The following is an 18,016-nucleotide window of genomic DNA, read 5'->3' as shown; positions in this document are numbered from 1 at the left end:
AACAATAGATAAAATCACCTTTTCTGTGTAAGGCTTTATAGAAGGACTTTTTACAATTTATATTTGATTTTGCTAATTGAAATTGTTTTGTTGTAATTAACAGTGGTTTTACTCTTTTTTTTAAGGTGTGTGAAACGACATTTCTAAAAATGCAATTCTCTGTTTTGTCTCTGCCCTCAGGAATTTGTTGTAGGTTAAAAAATAAATTCAACAAGCATTTGAAAGATAACCGTTAAGCATCATCCAATCATGATAAACATTGCGCCTTGGCTCCAGTGGGCAAAGAATTTGATTGGCTGAATAGCCTTCTCATTGGCGCGCAGCGTTTTGCTTTCCTGCATTTCGGTCTTGGGCCAGTGGTGATCATTCACGAGTCATGCGAAGCAGAACAACAAATTAGTTGGAATATTCAGTAAAATTAATGTGTCTGGGCACATTGGTAAGTTGGATTAAACCATTTTAAGCAGTGTGTGGTTTTAAACACGAGTAACATGTACCCTGGCTGTTTTACAGACACATAAACATTTCATGGAATGTTAACGTTAACTTAAACAGACTGGCAAGCTCTATAATGTCCAACCGGAGATGTGAAACAGCATTTAGGTGTATAAAACAGCAGTAGAATGTGGGTTTGTTCGCGAAGTTACAATGTTTAGCTGTTATTTCTGCGGAATATCAGTGCAAACCCTAAGGGAACACGTTTTACATGTCAAACTTCACCGTAATGAACCGCGATGCGTGTTCAAGTGTGGCGCTACAGATTGCTACGAAACGTTCCGTTCATATGGGGCATTTAAGGCTCATTTTTACCGTAAACATAACATAGATTCACATGTTGATACTACAAATGCCCTTACGGTGTTTACGTGCAATATTTCTATGTGCCAGCGCCAATGTCGCGATGTCAAATCACTAACAGCTCATCTAAAAGAACATATAGCCGAAGGACGCGTTGTGACATGTCCGGTAACAGGATGCAACCATACGTTCACTAATAAGTCGTCGTTTACATCCCACATGTCCAGGAAACACAGACAGTGTTCTGTGGACAGGATAAGTGACCTTTATAAGGAGTCAGTTTCTCAGTCTCTTGAAACTGAACCTTTAGTTACAGGCCCTACAGAGAGATTCAGTGAGACTGATGAAGGTGAAGTTCATCTTACAGAAAATTTCAATGACCTGTTTCTCAGAAATATTTGTCTTTTCTACTTGAAATTACATGGGCAATTTCTTCTGCCAGCATCAACTATACAAAATATTGTTGAAGAGATGCAGAGCATACATGAACTAGGACAGACAAATACTTTGAATAAATTGAGTGCATTTCTGAAAAAATGATTTAGAGTTAACAGATGAGGACATTGGTAGAATATGTGATGTTGTGAAAGAATCTGACCTATTCACCATTAGTCACGAAGGACCAATGAGAACCAATTTTTCAAGAGCAAAGGCTTTTAAAGAGATGTTCAGATACACAGAACCTGTAAAGCTGTACTTGGGAAGAGATGAAACAAGGTCACAGAGGTTTGCCTACTATGTTCCATTGAAAGACACTCTGACATGTTTGCTGGAGTCTGATTTGTGGCGAAATTGTGCTGCACAGGATACATGCTTACAGTGCACAGATGTATTTTGTGACGTCAGTGATGGTCAGGTATACAAAAACAATGAGTTCTTTTCTCAAAACCCATCATGTCTCAAACTAATTCTATATCAAGATTCTTTTGAGGTGGTGAACCCATTAGGTTCAGCAAAAAGCAAGCACAAAGTACTAGCTGTATATCTGTCTCTGGCTAATTTACCACCGCATATAAGATCAAGTACAGACCACATGTCACTTGTAATGCTGTGTCAAGAAAAAGACTTCAAACATTTTGGACATGACACAATTTTCTCAAGGCTAATTGCAGACTTAAAAGACCTGGAAGACAATGGAATAACCGTGGCAGCAGAAAAAGTTAAAGGGACTGTTTTTTGCATTGCAGGGGACAACTTGGGGTCTCATAGTATCGGTGGATTCACAGAAAATTTTAGTTTTTCTGAATATTTCTGCAGGTATTGCCAGATATCACGGAGGGATTTTCAAACGGATCCTAATGCATGTGGACCTCAGCGAACTCCTGAAAACTACAAGTCTGCTGTAGAGATTTTACAGTCGGAGGGACAACAAAACGTTGAAGGTATAACATCAGAGTCAATTTTTAACTCGTTGAATTACTTTAACGTTTGCATGCCTGGCCTACCACCTTGCTTAGGCCATGACATTTTTGAGGGTATCCTTTCCTATGATTTAGCCCTTTACCTAAAGTACTTCATCAAGCAGAAAAAGTGGTTCACTTATTCAATTCTGAATAGACGCATCAAGCAATTTAAATACAGTGCCTCTGATGCATTGAGTAAGCCATGTGCAGTGAACTCCAATGGATTCAAGCTTTCTGGTCAGGCTGTTCAGAACTGGAATTTTCTAAGACTTCTTCCTGTGATCATGTGTGACAAGGTGAAAGAGCCCATGGATGATGTTTGGCAGCTGACCCTTCAGCTTAAAGACATTGTGGAGATGGTTTGTGCACAGAAAATTTCATTGCCAGAGGTTGCATACCTTGACGTTCTTATCCAAGAATATCTTGCTTCTAGGTTCTCTCTCTTTCCAGGACATAGACTAAAGCCTAAGCATCACTACTTGCGACACTACCCTGCACTGATTTTAAAGTTTGGTCCTTTGATCAGGTTGTGGACGATGCGCTTCGAGAGTAAGCACAGTTACTTTAAAAGATGTGCTAGGAACTTAAAGAATTTCAAAAACTTGTGCTTCACTCTCTCTGAAAGGCATCAAATGTACCAGGCCTATCTGTCAGAAGGGTCAATGTGTGATCTAACTTTGAGGGTAAAAAACAGCACTGCATTTTACCCAGAGCTGTATGGTGATTCTGTTAAAGATGCAGTGAGGCAGTTTGGATTTACAGAGAACAATACCAAAGTCTCAGCAGAAGTAATGTACAGGGGTACGTTATACAAAAAAGGCCAGTTCCTTGTGACAAATAATGTGGACTCAATAGAGTTTGGAGAACTTGCACTTATTCTCATAAAAGATGAAGTTGTTCATTTTCTGCTGAGAAAGTATGTAGCAGAGTTTATTCCTGCATACCATTTGCATGAATTGAAAAATCAGACTGAAATAATGCTTTGTGTGAAAATCAATGACCTGGCAGATTTTTTTATCCTTTAACATCATATATGATGAATGAAAAAAGGGTAATTCCATTAAAGCACAGTGTGATGTCACTCTGAACATGAGTGTTGATTTTCGCTATTTTGTTTATTTATGTGAATTATTTTGTTTTGTTTTCAGAAATGGGTGATTCCGAGCTAAACATTTCAAACATCAGCAAAGCCATTGATGCTGTATTACCTGACCTCCCAATCGTAACCAAAAAATCTCTTGAGGACACCTTAAAGTCACTTGGAGTGGAGACCCCAGAAGATTTCAGATTTCTTGAGGAGTCAGATCTGGCAGCTGTACTGAGGCCTATTCAAGCCAGGAAATTTATTTTGGTTCTGAAGGAGACCAGTAAGTCAATGTTTTTGTTTCCGTTACAAAAAAGGTATACCGTAGTTTGATTTCAAAATTACAATTCTGTCATTTACTCACTCTCAGATGGTTCCAAACGTAAAATATTGTTAAATAGAACAAATAACAAAAAGTAATAAAATAATTGCGGCTTTTAATAACAAAATAAATATGTCTGACCATTAAAGGGATGGTTCACCCAAAAATGAAAATGCTGGCATCTGTCATTTTACTTCCCTCAGATTGTTCCAAACCTGTATACATTTATTTGTTCTGCTAAACACAAAGGAAGATATTTTGAAGAATGTCAGTAACCAAACATCTGCCACAAGAGGAAAAAATACTATGAGAGTCAATTGGGTGAGATCTGTTTGGTTACTGACATTCCTCCAAATATCTTCCTTTGTGTTTAGCAAAACAAATAAATGTATACAGGTTTGGAACAATCTGAGGGTGAGTAAAAGATGACAATTTTATTTTTGGGTAACTATCCCTTTAATAGTCAGACATTTAATTAATATTTAAAAAATATTTATTACTTTTGTAGTTAAAAGTAGCAATTACTTTATTACTTGTTATTTGTTCTATTTAATACAATTTATTTACTGTTTATTTTAACAGTGAGGCAAAAAACTAAAAAAACTAAAACGTGACCGTTAAATTAACTGTTCAACTGTAAAAAACAGTTTCTTTGTAATTTACTTACTATCTTGTCATTCTAATGAACACCTGGTTTGGAATAAGAATAGGGCAATAAACAGTGATGATGGTTTTCATTTTGGTTGAACTTTTCCTGGTCCAACTAAGTACATATTACCTTTTTACAGCGCAAATTTCTGAAATCCCAAACAACCAGTCTGTTCATCTCCAGGATCTTCTCTGTCCCAGAGTTCTTCATACTCTTCTCCCAGCACCTCCCCTCTTAGTGTGAACTGGGTGGACAGCTTTGAAGTCCCATGGAATAAGTTTCCTGAGGAATTAATGCAGGCACTTGAGAGACAGAAAAGACCAAGTCCTCGGTTACGTAGGGAAATGGTGAGGATTGTTGTTGCAGCAATGATGAAAGTTTGTGCTTGTCCAAGTAGGAAGAATTTAACGGAGATCTCCAAAAGGATGGTTGCCAAATATCCAAAGTCTTTGCAAGATGTGATTGAAGAGAGTGTGATTGGTCCTGGATATTACTCCTTGGTCAAACAATTTCAAGCCAGGGTTGAAAATGCAAGAAGGACCAGCACACCAAAAATAAAAAAGCGCACTCATGATACAGAGGAATGTGACACTGAGGAAGTCTCACTTGAAAAAAGGGCTGCAATCCAAGATACATATGGCTGCACTAATTGGGAAGTTAAATTTATGCCCCTCGGTGAAACTGCTGAGAGTCAGCGTTTGAAAAAAGAGAAGATGAGGAATCTGTCTCAAACAACTGCCTGGAATGAAGAGGAAGTGAAGATTCTCATGAAATCTACATACTACAGTCAACGACAAGATATCAACAAAGGAACAGACATGAAAACCCTCAATGAGGAGTGGCCATTTTTGTTTCAGGAAAGTGGAATGGAAGTGCACTTTAAAGATCTCACAGGGATACCACTTAAAGAGACCTTCCTGAACAGCATTGACAGAAAAGGAAAAAGGCTGTTAAACTTTATGAGAAATGTTTGTGCAACCAAGAACAAGCGTGTCTTACAGACTGTCGCAAAACTTCAAGTTTTGAGAGGACAGACAAATGGTTGCTCAGAGGATGTAAAAGACATGATTCTTCTACTTCTCTCCTATTTTGATGAGAAAGAGGAGCTCCTTCTTCATTATGTAGAAGACACAAGCCTTGCAAAGGATGTAGAGTTGGAAAACCTGCCTGTGACGCCTTGCATTATTGTGTGTGGTAAGTTTATTTTTTTTCTCATATACAGTAGGACCCTCAAAGCTTTACTGGTTAAATGTTTATCTATAATGTTGAGTTTACATATTTTACATACTCCTTGTAGTGTATGTTTTTTAATACTGTCCAGATCAAACTGCACCACATAGATTTTTTTTACATATATTCTACAACAGAGACCAATAATTAGTTTACAAAAATAATCCTGTTCGAAAGTTTAGATAACCTAGTTGCTTAATACTTATGAACATTTCTGTGTTTTGTGATTATTGTTCACAAGAGTCTTATTTATTCTAAGAAAAAATGTCAGAAAATTCACACAAAATTCAAGCACATTATTTGCTTTTTGACATGTTCTGCATATTTGGCCTTAAAATAATGTGGATATTTGAGAGAGGTAATAGTTGTGAATGCCCTTATAATTGTCCGTAAAGGTGCACTATGAGATCCTGCATGGTTTCAGCACGCTTTATTATTTGTCTCAAATCGTAGGCATCTCTCCTTGATCCACTAGCTGCCTTCCCCCTGAGTACACTGTGAAAAAGTTCTAAAAAGTTATTTGCACCAAAATATAATAAACCACGTTCAGCCAATCACCGGCAAGATTGTTGGGGGAGGCGTAAGGGTTACCAACCATTTTGTTGGTGATTGGCTGGAACATGGTTTGTTGTATTTAGGTGCACAGCCTATGTGTAGTGTTTGTTTGACGTTTACGACCCCTGTGTTGTCTCCCGAGACCAGGCTTTTTCACAGTGTACTCAGGGGGAAGGCAGCTAACGGATCAAGGAGAGATGCCTACGATTTGAGACAAAAATGAAATCGCACTGAAACAATGCAGGATCTCATAGTGCACCTTAGAGTATTAACCATTTGGGGTATCTAAACATTTGAACTAGGTTATTTTAGTAAATGGAGTTAGTAATGTTGTAGAATATGTAAAAATCTACTATGTGAAATAGTTTTAAGGGGCAATACTAAATAAATGCAATAAATACATTTGTATGATAATCATATAAATACACAATTACCTTGCTACATATGCAGGACCAAATTACTCAAAATTAAATAATTAAATAAATAATTAATTCAGTTAAACAACAATTAAATGTACCAGTTTATTCTTAAATAATTAATTAAATTATTTATTTATTAATTTAATAATGAAATGATTTATTTAATTAAATATTAATGAAATAAATAAATGTATCTATTTATTTTGTAAAATTATGATTTAAAATGATGAAATTATTGAATATATTTCACAATTACCACATTCTTTCAAATAGATAAAAATCTATTTTTGCATTATTTTATGTGCTTTTTCAAAAAGTCGTTTTTCATAATATGCTGCATTTACGAATGATGCCTATTTTGAGGAATCATGCATTTCCAAAGCAACATTTTCCCAAAGATTTTTTTCATAATAATAAAGGACACATCACCACAGCACACAAACCAATCCGCACCAAGCTCCGCCCACTGCCTGTTGATTGGCATTTGTGAAATGTCCTTTATTATTATGAAAAAAATCTTTGGGAAAATTATGCTTTGGAAATGCAGGATTCGTCAAATAGGCGTCATTCATAAATGCAATATATTATTATGAAAAACGTCTTTTTGAAAAAGCACATTAAATAATGAAAAAATAGATTTTTACATATAAAAATAGTGTGTGGAAGAGGTAATTGTGAAATATATTAAACAATTTCATGTAATAAAAAAAAATAATTAGATACATTTATTTATTTAATTATGTTATTAAATTAATTATTTAATTATGAAATCAATTATTTAATTATTTCCGAATAAACTAGTACATTTAATTGTTGTTTAATTGAATCCATTATTTATTCCATGTACATAGCTACATGTACATAACTTAATTTCATTGAAATGTATCCACAGGACCCTCCTGCTATGCTGCTGTTCGATTCATGCTCAGTGTGGACCGCAAGATTGTGAATGATGACATCACTACATTCATCGCTGCTGTCTGCCTAATGTTTGGCAGTTATTACTGTTTCAACATTCACTACCCTACTGAACTGGCATCAGTGCTTGAATTTTTGCAAAGGTATGTAAAGACACCTAGGAGGGGATTTTCACTTTATATGTGGCTTAATTTACAGAGGTTTTCAATGTTGCTTTTTCTTTTCAAGGTGTTTTTTCATCATCAATCCCGAAAAGGGCTCAAAGGTTGTGGAAAAGAAGAACAAAAAACGACTCCCAGTGAACCCAAGAGTCGTCACCTTAATCTCTGACCTTTCTGATCATGAGTGGCGAGAGACTTTGTAAAGGTGGCCTGCAAACGGTTTCCAAGTTTAAACTAACATTTGAAATGTATATGTAAGCACTTGTGTTGTGCCTTGTTCTGCTTTAGGAGTTATTATTGTAAATTTTCAGCTTAACCTTTACTTATCTTCCCAAGCTCAGTATAAAGTGGCAGTTAGGTAGCAGAAATGTTTTAAATTCTAAATCTAAATTTTAAATTGTTGTTTTAAATGCCTGACAATCTTTATTAAAAAAAATACTTGGGACAACACTGATGTGTAAGTCTTTAATAGATTTTGATGGGGTTTAATTTGATTTAGGTCTGAAATCCAAAGGCTCGGAAAGGCCTTCATTAACACCAATGTCATTTCCTCTCTCAAGACCTATAAAGGCACTAAAGACGTCGTTACAAAGCCCATCTCACTACAGCGGCTCTAAGTTCCTTTTATAAAAATGCCTTAGCTAAAACATTACAGGTGAGTATCTTGAGACAAAATAATGCCAATAACATTTTAAGATGTGTCAGGGCAATTTATTTTCAGTTAAGACAGTTCAAACTTTCATTTTAGTCTTAAGCCTTGTTTGTGAAACTGTCCCTTAATGTTTTACCATAGTTTAAATAGTTTCCTGTCTGCTTTGTGAAATAATTACAGATTTTAATCATAACTATTACAACATAAACTTCTAAATTAGACCGTTCTGAGCTGTAAAAAATATGGTAATGAACCGTAAATATTACAATGTAAACCTTTAAATAAGACAGTTCTGAGCTGTAAAAAAGATGGCCATAAACCGTAAATATTACAATGTAAACCTTTAAATAAGACAGTTCTGAGCTGTAAAAAAGATGGTCATAAACCGTAAATATTACAATGTAAACCTTTAAATAAGACAGTTCTGAGCTGTAAAAAAGATGGTCATAAACCGTAAATATTACAATGTAAACCTTTAAATAAGACAGTTCTAAGCTGTAAAAAAGATGGTCATAAACCGTAAATATTACAATGTAAACCCTTCAAACTGACGGGTTTAAACTGTTTTTATAGCAACATAAATATGTTAATTAGATGGTTATAAACCGTTAAAAAAAAAATTAAAATCCGTAAAATATACAGTACAGTGGGTGTAATCCTGTAAAACCAATAACGTTGCTACCGTATTTTTGACGGTAAAGTTCTGGCAACCACAGCTGCCGGTTTTTTACCGTAAAATTTACGGTTTATTTTTTACAGTGTAGCCACACAACAAGTCATTTAGACTTTATTTTTAAGTCATTATTTTTTTACACAAAGGTTGGTTTTACATGGTCAATCTATTTCGCAGTTCCTGTCTCTGTTGTTTTCGCTTGCAAATCGACGTACACAGGTGTGCAATGCTTTTAGCCATATTTTGGCAAAAGAAACTTGTCAAAAGGGGAAGCGCAGAAAATTGGAAGTCAGAAGAATACTGATCATATTTATTTTGCGTTAACATGAACCTGCGGTTTCACAATACATGAATTGTACTTATGAATAACAGTAAAATGTTGCAAATATTTTTTTCTTACACTTGAAAGGCAATTTACACCTTTGCGAAACTTATCTTGCACATGCAAATTTAATTTACGCTTGCAATCTTATGTACACTTTCACAAATCTTACCTTACGCTTGCAATTCTATATGGCATCAATTTACTTTCATAGTTTTAGCCTGTTTACTTTTTGCAAACCTTGTGAGCGCGCAAACCCAAACGCTGTGACCTCGCGCCAAATGTTTTTATTGGTTTATCAAGTACAAACAGGCGATTTATGAAAAATTGAGTGTGAGGGATCTGTTTACTTCACACACAAATATTTTGGAATGAGATGGCTAACTGTAGTAGCGTTTAGTCCACTGTCTATAATAGCCTAATTTAGAGATCTTTTTTTTTTTTTACCGACAACTTTGATCGGTTAACGTTCGATACGGTCAACCATCGGTCAAACGGTCATCGGTTAACATCCCTAGCAAGAACCACATCAAGATGTATGGTCTGGAAACTCACCATTGACAGGGCTCAATCTGAGGGGCGGGATAAACGGTTGTCTTTCAAACTCTGCGTGCACACAGTTGGATATCACTACAAACAACCAGAGCAACGAAGGTGAAGCGGATTTCGTTGAAAGATTAAACACCTTCCCTTCTTAAGAATGACTTCGGTGCCATTCTTTGTTCTTTTCTCAGAGAAAAGCTTAACTCCAAGCTTTCCAGAGTCATGGTCAAAGCTGATTCGAAAGACCGCCGTTCGCCAGTTTGTGTTTACTAGGCCTAGTCCACACGTACACAGGTATTTTTATTACCGTTTTAAAAAACAATCGCATCCACACAAACACGGTTTTAAAAAAATCTGTCCACATGAGAACGCAAAACTACGCTATGATTGGCTGCCTGATTTCCACATGGGTCCCATCCACGGCACTGATGCACATTGCACTGACTGAAGGATGCCATGGGCTCAAGTGAAACCCTTCTACAAGTTCCTTTACTTTGGACTCAGTGACAGCCAGGTAACTGTATATACACAGGTGCAGGGCCAAAGTGGTCTGTAATAGCTTCACACACTTGTTTTATATTTTGTATTATTGCATTCTGGCACCTTTGTTCTGCAATACAATGAACTGAACATGTATCTGTAGGCTATAGCTACATGTGATAAGCACTGTTAGTAGCTGTTAGCTCCGCATGAACTCGACTCACGTAAATCAAAAGATGATAACGTGGAAAATCTGACGTCAAAAAAAGGACAGAACGGCACGCACTTCTAGTTAAAAAGCTGAAATCTCCGGTTTCACCATCTACACGACAATGCTGTAACCGGAGTTTCTAAAAATCTTCACCCTGGCCGGAGTTTTCAAAAAAGTCCGGTTGCAGTAACCGGATACAGCGTTTGCGTGTGGACAAACAGCCAAACCACATAGAAAAAGCTGCGGTTTTGAAAAATACCCGTGTTCGTGTAGACAGGGCCCTAGAAGCACGCAAGCGCAACTCTGACGTCATTATGTTAAGCACCACCCACTGACTCTATACACGATGTGATTGGCCCGACCAGAGTTTGGTGTTTACAACTCAGAAATGTATTGATAGTTGCTAGACAACACTCGCGGCAGATTAGATTTGCTGCCGCTAGGGTGCGTCTAGATTTCTAGGCTATACAAAGACAGCATTGTTACAGATTGTATTATGTGTACGTGTCTAACTGAACATACCTTAGCACGCTGTCAAAGGCTAAATAATCCTTTATTTGTGGTGTTGGTTCATTGGGATGGGCTATCATAAATAATGAAATAACGTTCCTTTATTGATGTGTATTGTTTAGTCACTTGACTTTATATTTGAACGGAGCAGGCACATGTGTAATGCAAACTTGTGTTCACTAATCGGGTGGGCCAAGTAATAAAAAATAATGTTCCAATCAATCGCAGGTGGATGAGAGATAAATCATTGTGTTTGTTTGATAAAGATATTTTGGAAGCCCTGTGATCGAATCATTCGGGTTTCCACCTCCCCACAAATCCCACATGTACTGACAGGGGAGCAGAAGCTCATTAAATATGCAAATCTTATCCAGTCATATCCATTAAAAACAAATGTTTCAAAAAGGCAGTTTATGACACCTTTAAAAGAGGTAAAACAGCATTAACATAATTAACTACATAATATAAAGGAAATATTAACAGTTACAATACATTTGTATCATCTGAAACTGGGCTGGGATTTCTATTTCCCAGCATGCTTTGCCATGGAACTCCAAGGGAGATTAAAAGCTAAAATTAACGTTTTTTCTTCTTTTTGTCTGCACATTTAATGTTTAATTGGAAAATTAGTAGTGTTTAATGTTAAGCGATGCTAATTTAGAAGAGATTCTGTTATGTTGGGAATACCATCATGGTAACAAGTGGAGCATGAGCTTAGTTTAAGAACAGATATGTTAAATGTGCTTGCAGTACATGGAATGCAGTACTCATTCAACAATTGCTATACTCTGCAAATACTATTAAAGCACCGTTACCAATAAAACTCTACACAATCAGTTAAACATCTACTGCTTGTTTGTTTACAGACTGTTTCAATTTGTAGCGTTTATTTTAAGCAAAATAGTATCAATTTCAAATTGTCTTAGTTTCCTAAAAACTATTTTCCAAAGCAGAATTCAGTTTTTGTGTGTCAGGAAATGATAACAAAAACAATAAATAGTTTTTGCTTACTCATCAACTTGTGAATGCACTTATCAGCTTATGCTGTAAATGATACACTAGTCATAGAGGTTCAGTAAAAGTGTGCTGGTCTATTATAGAAAACTGTCAAGCATGCAAGATTAATAAACGAGTTTAAGAAAATCAATCCCCAATCTTGGACTTTTAACTAAAGCAAATTAACAAAAGCATCCTAAAAAATGTCATCAAGCTAACCTGTACCCAGTTACTTTCTTCTCCAATTAAATGTCTATACGTTTTTTATAAATAAAACAAGACAACAGGTTGATTCACAAAAAGCATCCATCATGCCAACATCTTTATCAACCTGGACATCCTGTAATGATTGAGGAGGGAATTATCACAGTTTTAAATCGATGGATCTTTCCCAATTTAGAGGTTTCCCAATCAAATAAGAGGTGACCTTCATCAAATATGCCACTCTTACTTGCACAGTTGGCAGTACTTTAATGTCACATAGTCTTTGCCTTACAGATTCATAAAAGGATGACAGTACAGTCAAGAATGTTGTTAACCTTGAGGGCAGATTAAAGTTAATTATTTAGCAAACAGGTATTTTACATATGGACAACTTCAGCGTTATGAACTACACAGTTCAAAGGTTATAGATGAGACTATAGAAACTTATAGAAGTCACTTATAGAAAATGTGAATTTAAACTCATAAACAAAAAAAACTTTAAAAAATAAAATGCCACCAAAAATCTTACCTTAATATAATTTTTCACTTTTTCTTTTTTTTAAGATTAGCCTACTTCTTTAAAAAATGGTTTACATAAGAGGCTTTTTGTTTCTTAAATCATGAAACGAAAACACCTGCTACTATGAAAAACACTGGAATACAAATGACCAAAATAGGTAACAGGCTAATGTAGTAATCCAATTAGCCCATATACAATAATTATGTCCTTTGTTATAACTATGTGGCTTTTGGCTTACTTAATATTTTTCATTGTTGTGAGTTAGCCTATACATTTAGAAGGTGCCGCTGCTGTAACAATCTTGTCCTCGGGACACATTGGTTGTGTTTTAGAGTCATGTGTCTGACAGCCCGAAATGTCCTACAAGATGGCAAGTCTTTCAACCTACTCTATCACTCATGCTTTGAAACAAAAGTGAACAAATACAAGTGAATGTGACCACAGTTTGGAGAGGGTCACTCTCACTGGGGGCAACATATACCCAATCCACTCAAATGTCAGTTACTTTGGGGGATGGGGCAAGAAAGCATACAACTTGTTTCTACATGTCTTTTCCCCCCTTTTTTATGGATTGAAGCAATTGAATGACTTAAGAGCCATCTCCCTACACTGCTGTACATTTTGTCCAGTCCTAAAATATTGACATTTAATGATGGATGACATTTAAAATTAGGTCTTGTTGCCACTATCAAATTAATTTATTAGGCTACCATAAACATCAAACAATAAAATCCCAAAAATTAAGGGATGTTTTGTTCTCTAAATAGTAGCCTACCACATTGATATTTCAAATGTTTCTCAAAAGCCCATGATAGTTGCCTCACTTATATAAAATGCACAAACGGTTTTTTTTTTGTTGTTGTTGTTGTTGTTGTTTAAAAAAAATAATAATTTACATGAGGTAAGTGGATACAATTTCTAGAAGAAACATTGTTGAGATATATGCAGGTGCAATAAACAATAGAGCATAGACCCACTACCCATACACACTTTACTCATCCATTTCTTCCTCCATACTACAATTACTATACCTCATCCATTACAGATTTTTCACAGTGGGCAACAACCAGAGTAACATTTATTAATGCAATTGGAACGCATTTAGCTTTCTACATTCCAACTTGAAGACGAGTTGCAACACGTCATTTTGCTCATTTGTTAGAATTAACGTAACTCAAACTGGTAATCCTACCTCTAGAATGCTGTCCAGGTCCGCCTTTGTAAGACACGGGAATTGTTTTAATATTTTCTCCTTTTCGTCTTTATAGTGGTGCACCGCAATAGACCAGTTCGGTTCTTCGATGACTTGAAATATTGCTGCCCCAATGGACAAGTAGAAAATGATAGCCGAAGTCAGAAGGGGACCCTTGTCCACCATAATGAACCTAAGTTAAGTGGAGGGATTCTTTAAAAAAAATACACTAACAGCGCCCACATTCTCAAAAACAATTAATGCGAGCTCAAATACGTCCTGGCAGATGATCCTTAATGGGGAAAAAAGTCCGTTTTGGAGGAAAGTCCCCGGGAGTGTTTGCAGTCCACGTGCTCCTCTCGCACAGCTGATGAAAGCCTTGACTCATCTGGTAGTTCAACAAACCATGAGAGAAGGAAGTTGGCCCAAGATCCACCCACTATACGCCAGTCCTCCCTCTTTTGCAGTGTCTTTTATCGCAACATTTAACTTTGTTTCAATTTCACATTTCCTTGTTAGTTTATATTTCTTAGGCTACACATTTATATTATAAGTAAATAACAAATAAAATAACGAATGAATGGTACTTCTTAAATGTGCCCTAGATTGAGTTGAAACAATATTTTAAATTGTTCTACGTACATATTAAATTGATATCTACACACAGGGCATGTGGCTTATTTAAGGGCAAAATTTTCCAGATATATTTACTCTGTAAACCCAGCCTGATCCTATGGAGTGATTTGTGTGCCAAAATTAAACAAACAAATCCAGCATTTTGCAAACAAACACGTTATGCTTTTCAAAGGAAAACTCGACTCGCAAACAAACAGAAAGCAATATGCAAATACAAAGGTCAGTTTGAGTGAAAACGCAGAAAAGTAACAAATAGGCCTACTGTAGGCTATTTTGTAAATAAATGAGTGAGCGTACATATTTCACAAATAAATACAAACCATCCTACAAATTGCATGTAACCTTTGAATAAATACCAAATCTAGTCCACAAAAATGCATACATGTCTGTTACGATCTCTCAGCTTAATTGTCTCACAAATGCAGTCGAGCAACTTCCTCTACCAGACCAGCAGATGGCGCTTTGGGTCAATTTACGATTTTCAAACATGTTTTCAGAAAATGACGAAAATGAGTAGGGAACAGGATGCAGTATTTCTGTCTTACTGTATCTATTATTATTAATCTTTTTGAGATTTTCACAATCTCAACCCTATTTCATTAAAAAACAACAACAACAAAAACATAAAAATATAAATATATTATTGTGCAATAATATATAAGTGCAAAAGCAGTAGTGACATTTTAGCTAGGGCTAGTTTTTTTCATTAAAATTCATGCATTGATCCTCCATACCATTTATCCACTGTAATGGGATATAAAAAAGTATTTCCTTTTATGTAATTTGTACATTTGATGATATAATTCAAATGAGAACATTCAAAATAATGTAAGGGTGTATAGTATCACAAATAATATACTGCAATAAAAAAATTTACCGTATTGTAGATTCAATTTTATGCAGATTTAGTTTTGTGTGATATATGTTAATGTCACATTAAAGGGTTAGTTCACTCAAAAATTAAATTTATGTCTCACCCTAATGTTGTTCCACACCCTTAAGACCCCCGTTCATCTTCGGAACACAGTTTAAGATATTTTATATTTAGTCCGACAGCGTATCTAAGTGTATGCACACTATATTGTCCATGTCCAGAAAGGGAACAAAAACACCATCAAAGTAGTCCATATAAAAATACATTTTGGTCCAAAAATAAGAAAAACTATGACTTTATTCAGCATTGTCTTCTCTTCCGTAATTGTTTTCAAACCTCAAATAAAGATTCAAACGGTCATGAATCAGCGTATTGTTAACCCCTAATTTTGAAATCCACTGCCGCTTCAGTATTGATTCATGATTCGGATCACCAATGTCATGTGATGCCAGACCCACCTCAAGATGTTTGGTCTGGAAACTGGGGTGGGATAAACGGTTGTCTTTCAAACTCCCTCTGCACGCAATAGGATAGCGCTACACCAACCAGAGCAACGAAGGTGAAACAGAGCTTGTTGATAGATTAAACATTCGCCGTATCCGGTCGGCAAAACTCTGAACACATCTTCCCTTTTTAAGAATGATTTCAGTGCCGTTCTTTTTCCTTTTCTCAGAGAAAAGCTTAACTCCAAGTCTTCCATAGTCGCGGTCAAAGCTGATTCGAAAGAACGCCGTTCACCAGTTTCTGTGTTTACTAGAAGCACGCAAACGCAACTCGGCCATCATCATTATGGCCCCGCCCACCGACTCTATACACGATGTGATTGGCCCGGCAAGCGTTAGGTGAATACAGCTCAGAAGGGTATTGAGAGTTGCTAGACGACACTCGTGGGCAGATTAGATTTGCTGCCGCTAGGGTGCGTCTAGATTTCTAGGCTACAGTTTGGCAGTTTGACACGCGATCCAAATCATGAATCAATACGCTGATTTATGACCGATTGAATCATTATTTGAGGTTTGAAAACAAACGGGGAAAAAAAGACAATCCTGAATGTAGTTTTTGCTATTTTTGGACCAAAATGTATTTTCGATGCTTCAAGAGAATCTAATTAACTAAATGATGTCACATATGAACTACTTTGATGGTGTTTTTATTCCCTATCTGGACATGGACAGTATAGTGTGAATACACTAAGATACGCTGTCGGACTAAATATAAAATATCTTAAACTGTGTTCCGGAGATGAACGGAGGTCTTACGGGTGTGGAACGACTTTAGGGTGAGTAATTAATGACATAAATTTCATTTATGGGTGAACTATCCCTTTAAATATTGTAAATACTGATACAATAAAATATATTTTAAGCAGAGTAGGCTATATATTATAAGCGGAATGATGAATATTTATTTTCTGCTGTCACCATTTTACTGTGAATGGGGGAGAAGGACCAAGCCCAGCCTACAAGTTTAGCACTTTAATGAGTTAAAGGTGTTTAAAGTAATAATTAAAAACTATACCATTTGAACTATTTTGGATATGTTCAAACTATTGTTGATGTATTGTACTGTATTGCAAGATCAGTATCGTGTATATTAAGCTCAATTATGAGATGAGAACTGCATTTGTGAGAAAATCTGCACAAGCTGCATTTGTGAGAAAATCTTGCAAAGCAGATCATATTTTTTTGCAAAATGCTGGATATGTTTGACTCCCTGATTTCGCCCTGCAACTCAGTCTGGATTTCATGTTGGATTAGATTGCATCCACAGGTGATACTTAAAATCTGTCCCAGCCACTGCTACTTTATTACAAGAATTCCTTACTGAACCAGGGGCAATATTAATTTGAAATAATAATAATAATTATATAAAAGTTTGTTTGAAAATATTATAATGTTGTAAAAAAAAAGGTGCGTGTGATACTATAGACACAGTCACTTGATTGAGAGATTTATTTGTGATAAAATAATTACTTTATAGGTTTATAGGTTTAAACACATATTGTGCAGTTGATCTGTGTCGTGCATTAATTTGAATGATGATGGATATTATGGGAGTGGCTTGATGCAGTGCAAGAGATGCAGATAATCAACCCGTTCTCATTCCCAAGGCGTCCGAAAATCCGAAGCATGGTCATGATAAAATTTAGCCTGGATGCCAGCCGAACTCAGCCCCACCCATAACATTTGAGCTTGGGCGGTTCACTCTGGACTCAATCCATAGAGGAGTGATTATGCCTGAACAGAAACTGCTCAGACCAATGAAATCATCAGGGCGGGCTTTAGACGATGATGGACAGATGATCAACAGTAACGTAATCATGCACGTCATCAAAGGCGCTTGGATAATATTTGTTCAAATCCTAAATGGAGAGCTTGTTTGTATATGCATTCACCTGCACTATTTATCTCTGAAATGATGATCATGTTGGTAAGTACTCTTTGTATCCTTAAATTCTTCTCTTTTGTTACAAATCTTTTTTCTTTTTTTTTCTCCGGTGGACCTGGCTCAAGTGGGTTCTAAGCAGAGAAGGAGAAGGAAAGCTCTCCTCGTCTCTGCTCCCAGGTCCGGTTGTCTGTATTCCAGTGGATTATGTTCCAGTGGTCCCAGTTCCGGTGGTCCATATTCCGGTGTACTCATATCCAGTGGATTATATTACGGTGG

General features: G+C 36.1%; 2 protein-coding genes across 2 annotated transcripts in view; one reads left to right on the top strand and one right to left on the bottom strand.

Annotated features, from left to right (window-relative positions):
- Nucleotides 1–14,272, bottom strand: part of kcnk5a (potassium channel, subfamily K, member 5a) — a 105,693-nt gene extending 91,421 nt beyond the window's left edge. The window contains exon 1 of the mRNA XM_067454691.1: nucleotides 13,843–14,272. Coding sequence (XP_067310792.1) covers nucleotides 13,843–14,028 — 186 coding nt within the window. The 5' untranslated portion in view covers nucleotides 14,029–14,272. The remainder of the gene's footprint in view (nucleotides 1–13,842) is intronic.
- Nucleotides 1,018–7,892, top strand: LOC137090810 (uncharacterized). The gene is made up of 5 exons (XM_067454766.1): nucleotides 1,018–1,147; nucleotides 3,350–3,568; nucleotides 4,425–5,450; nucleotides 7,353–7,521; nucleotides 7,607–7,892. Exons 1-5 carry the CDS (start codon nucleotides 1,018–1,020, stop codon nucleotides 7,740–7,742), a joined length of 1,680 nt encoding a protein of 559 aa, XP_067310867.1. The 3' UTR covers nucleotides 7,743–7,892.
- Nucleotides 14,273–18,016: the final 3,744 nt, after the last annotated feature.

The sequence above is a fragment of the Pseudorasbora parva genome, chromosome 10, assembly GCF_024679245.1.
Source record: "Pseudorasbora parva isolate DD20220531a chromosome 10, ASM2467924v1, whole genome shotgun sequence".
NCBI classification, from domain to species: domain Eukaryota; kingdom Metazoa; phylum Chordata; class Actinopteri; order Cypriniformes; family Gobionidae; genus Pseudorasbora; species Pseudorasbora parva.
This window is presented reverse-complemented; position numbering and strand designations above follow the sequence as displayed.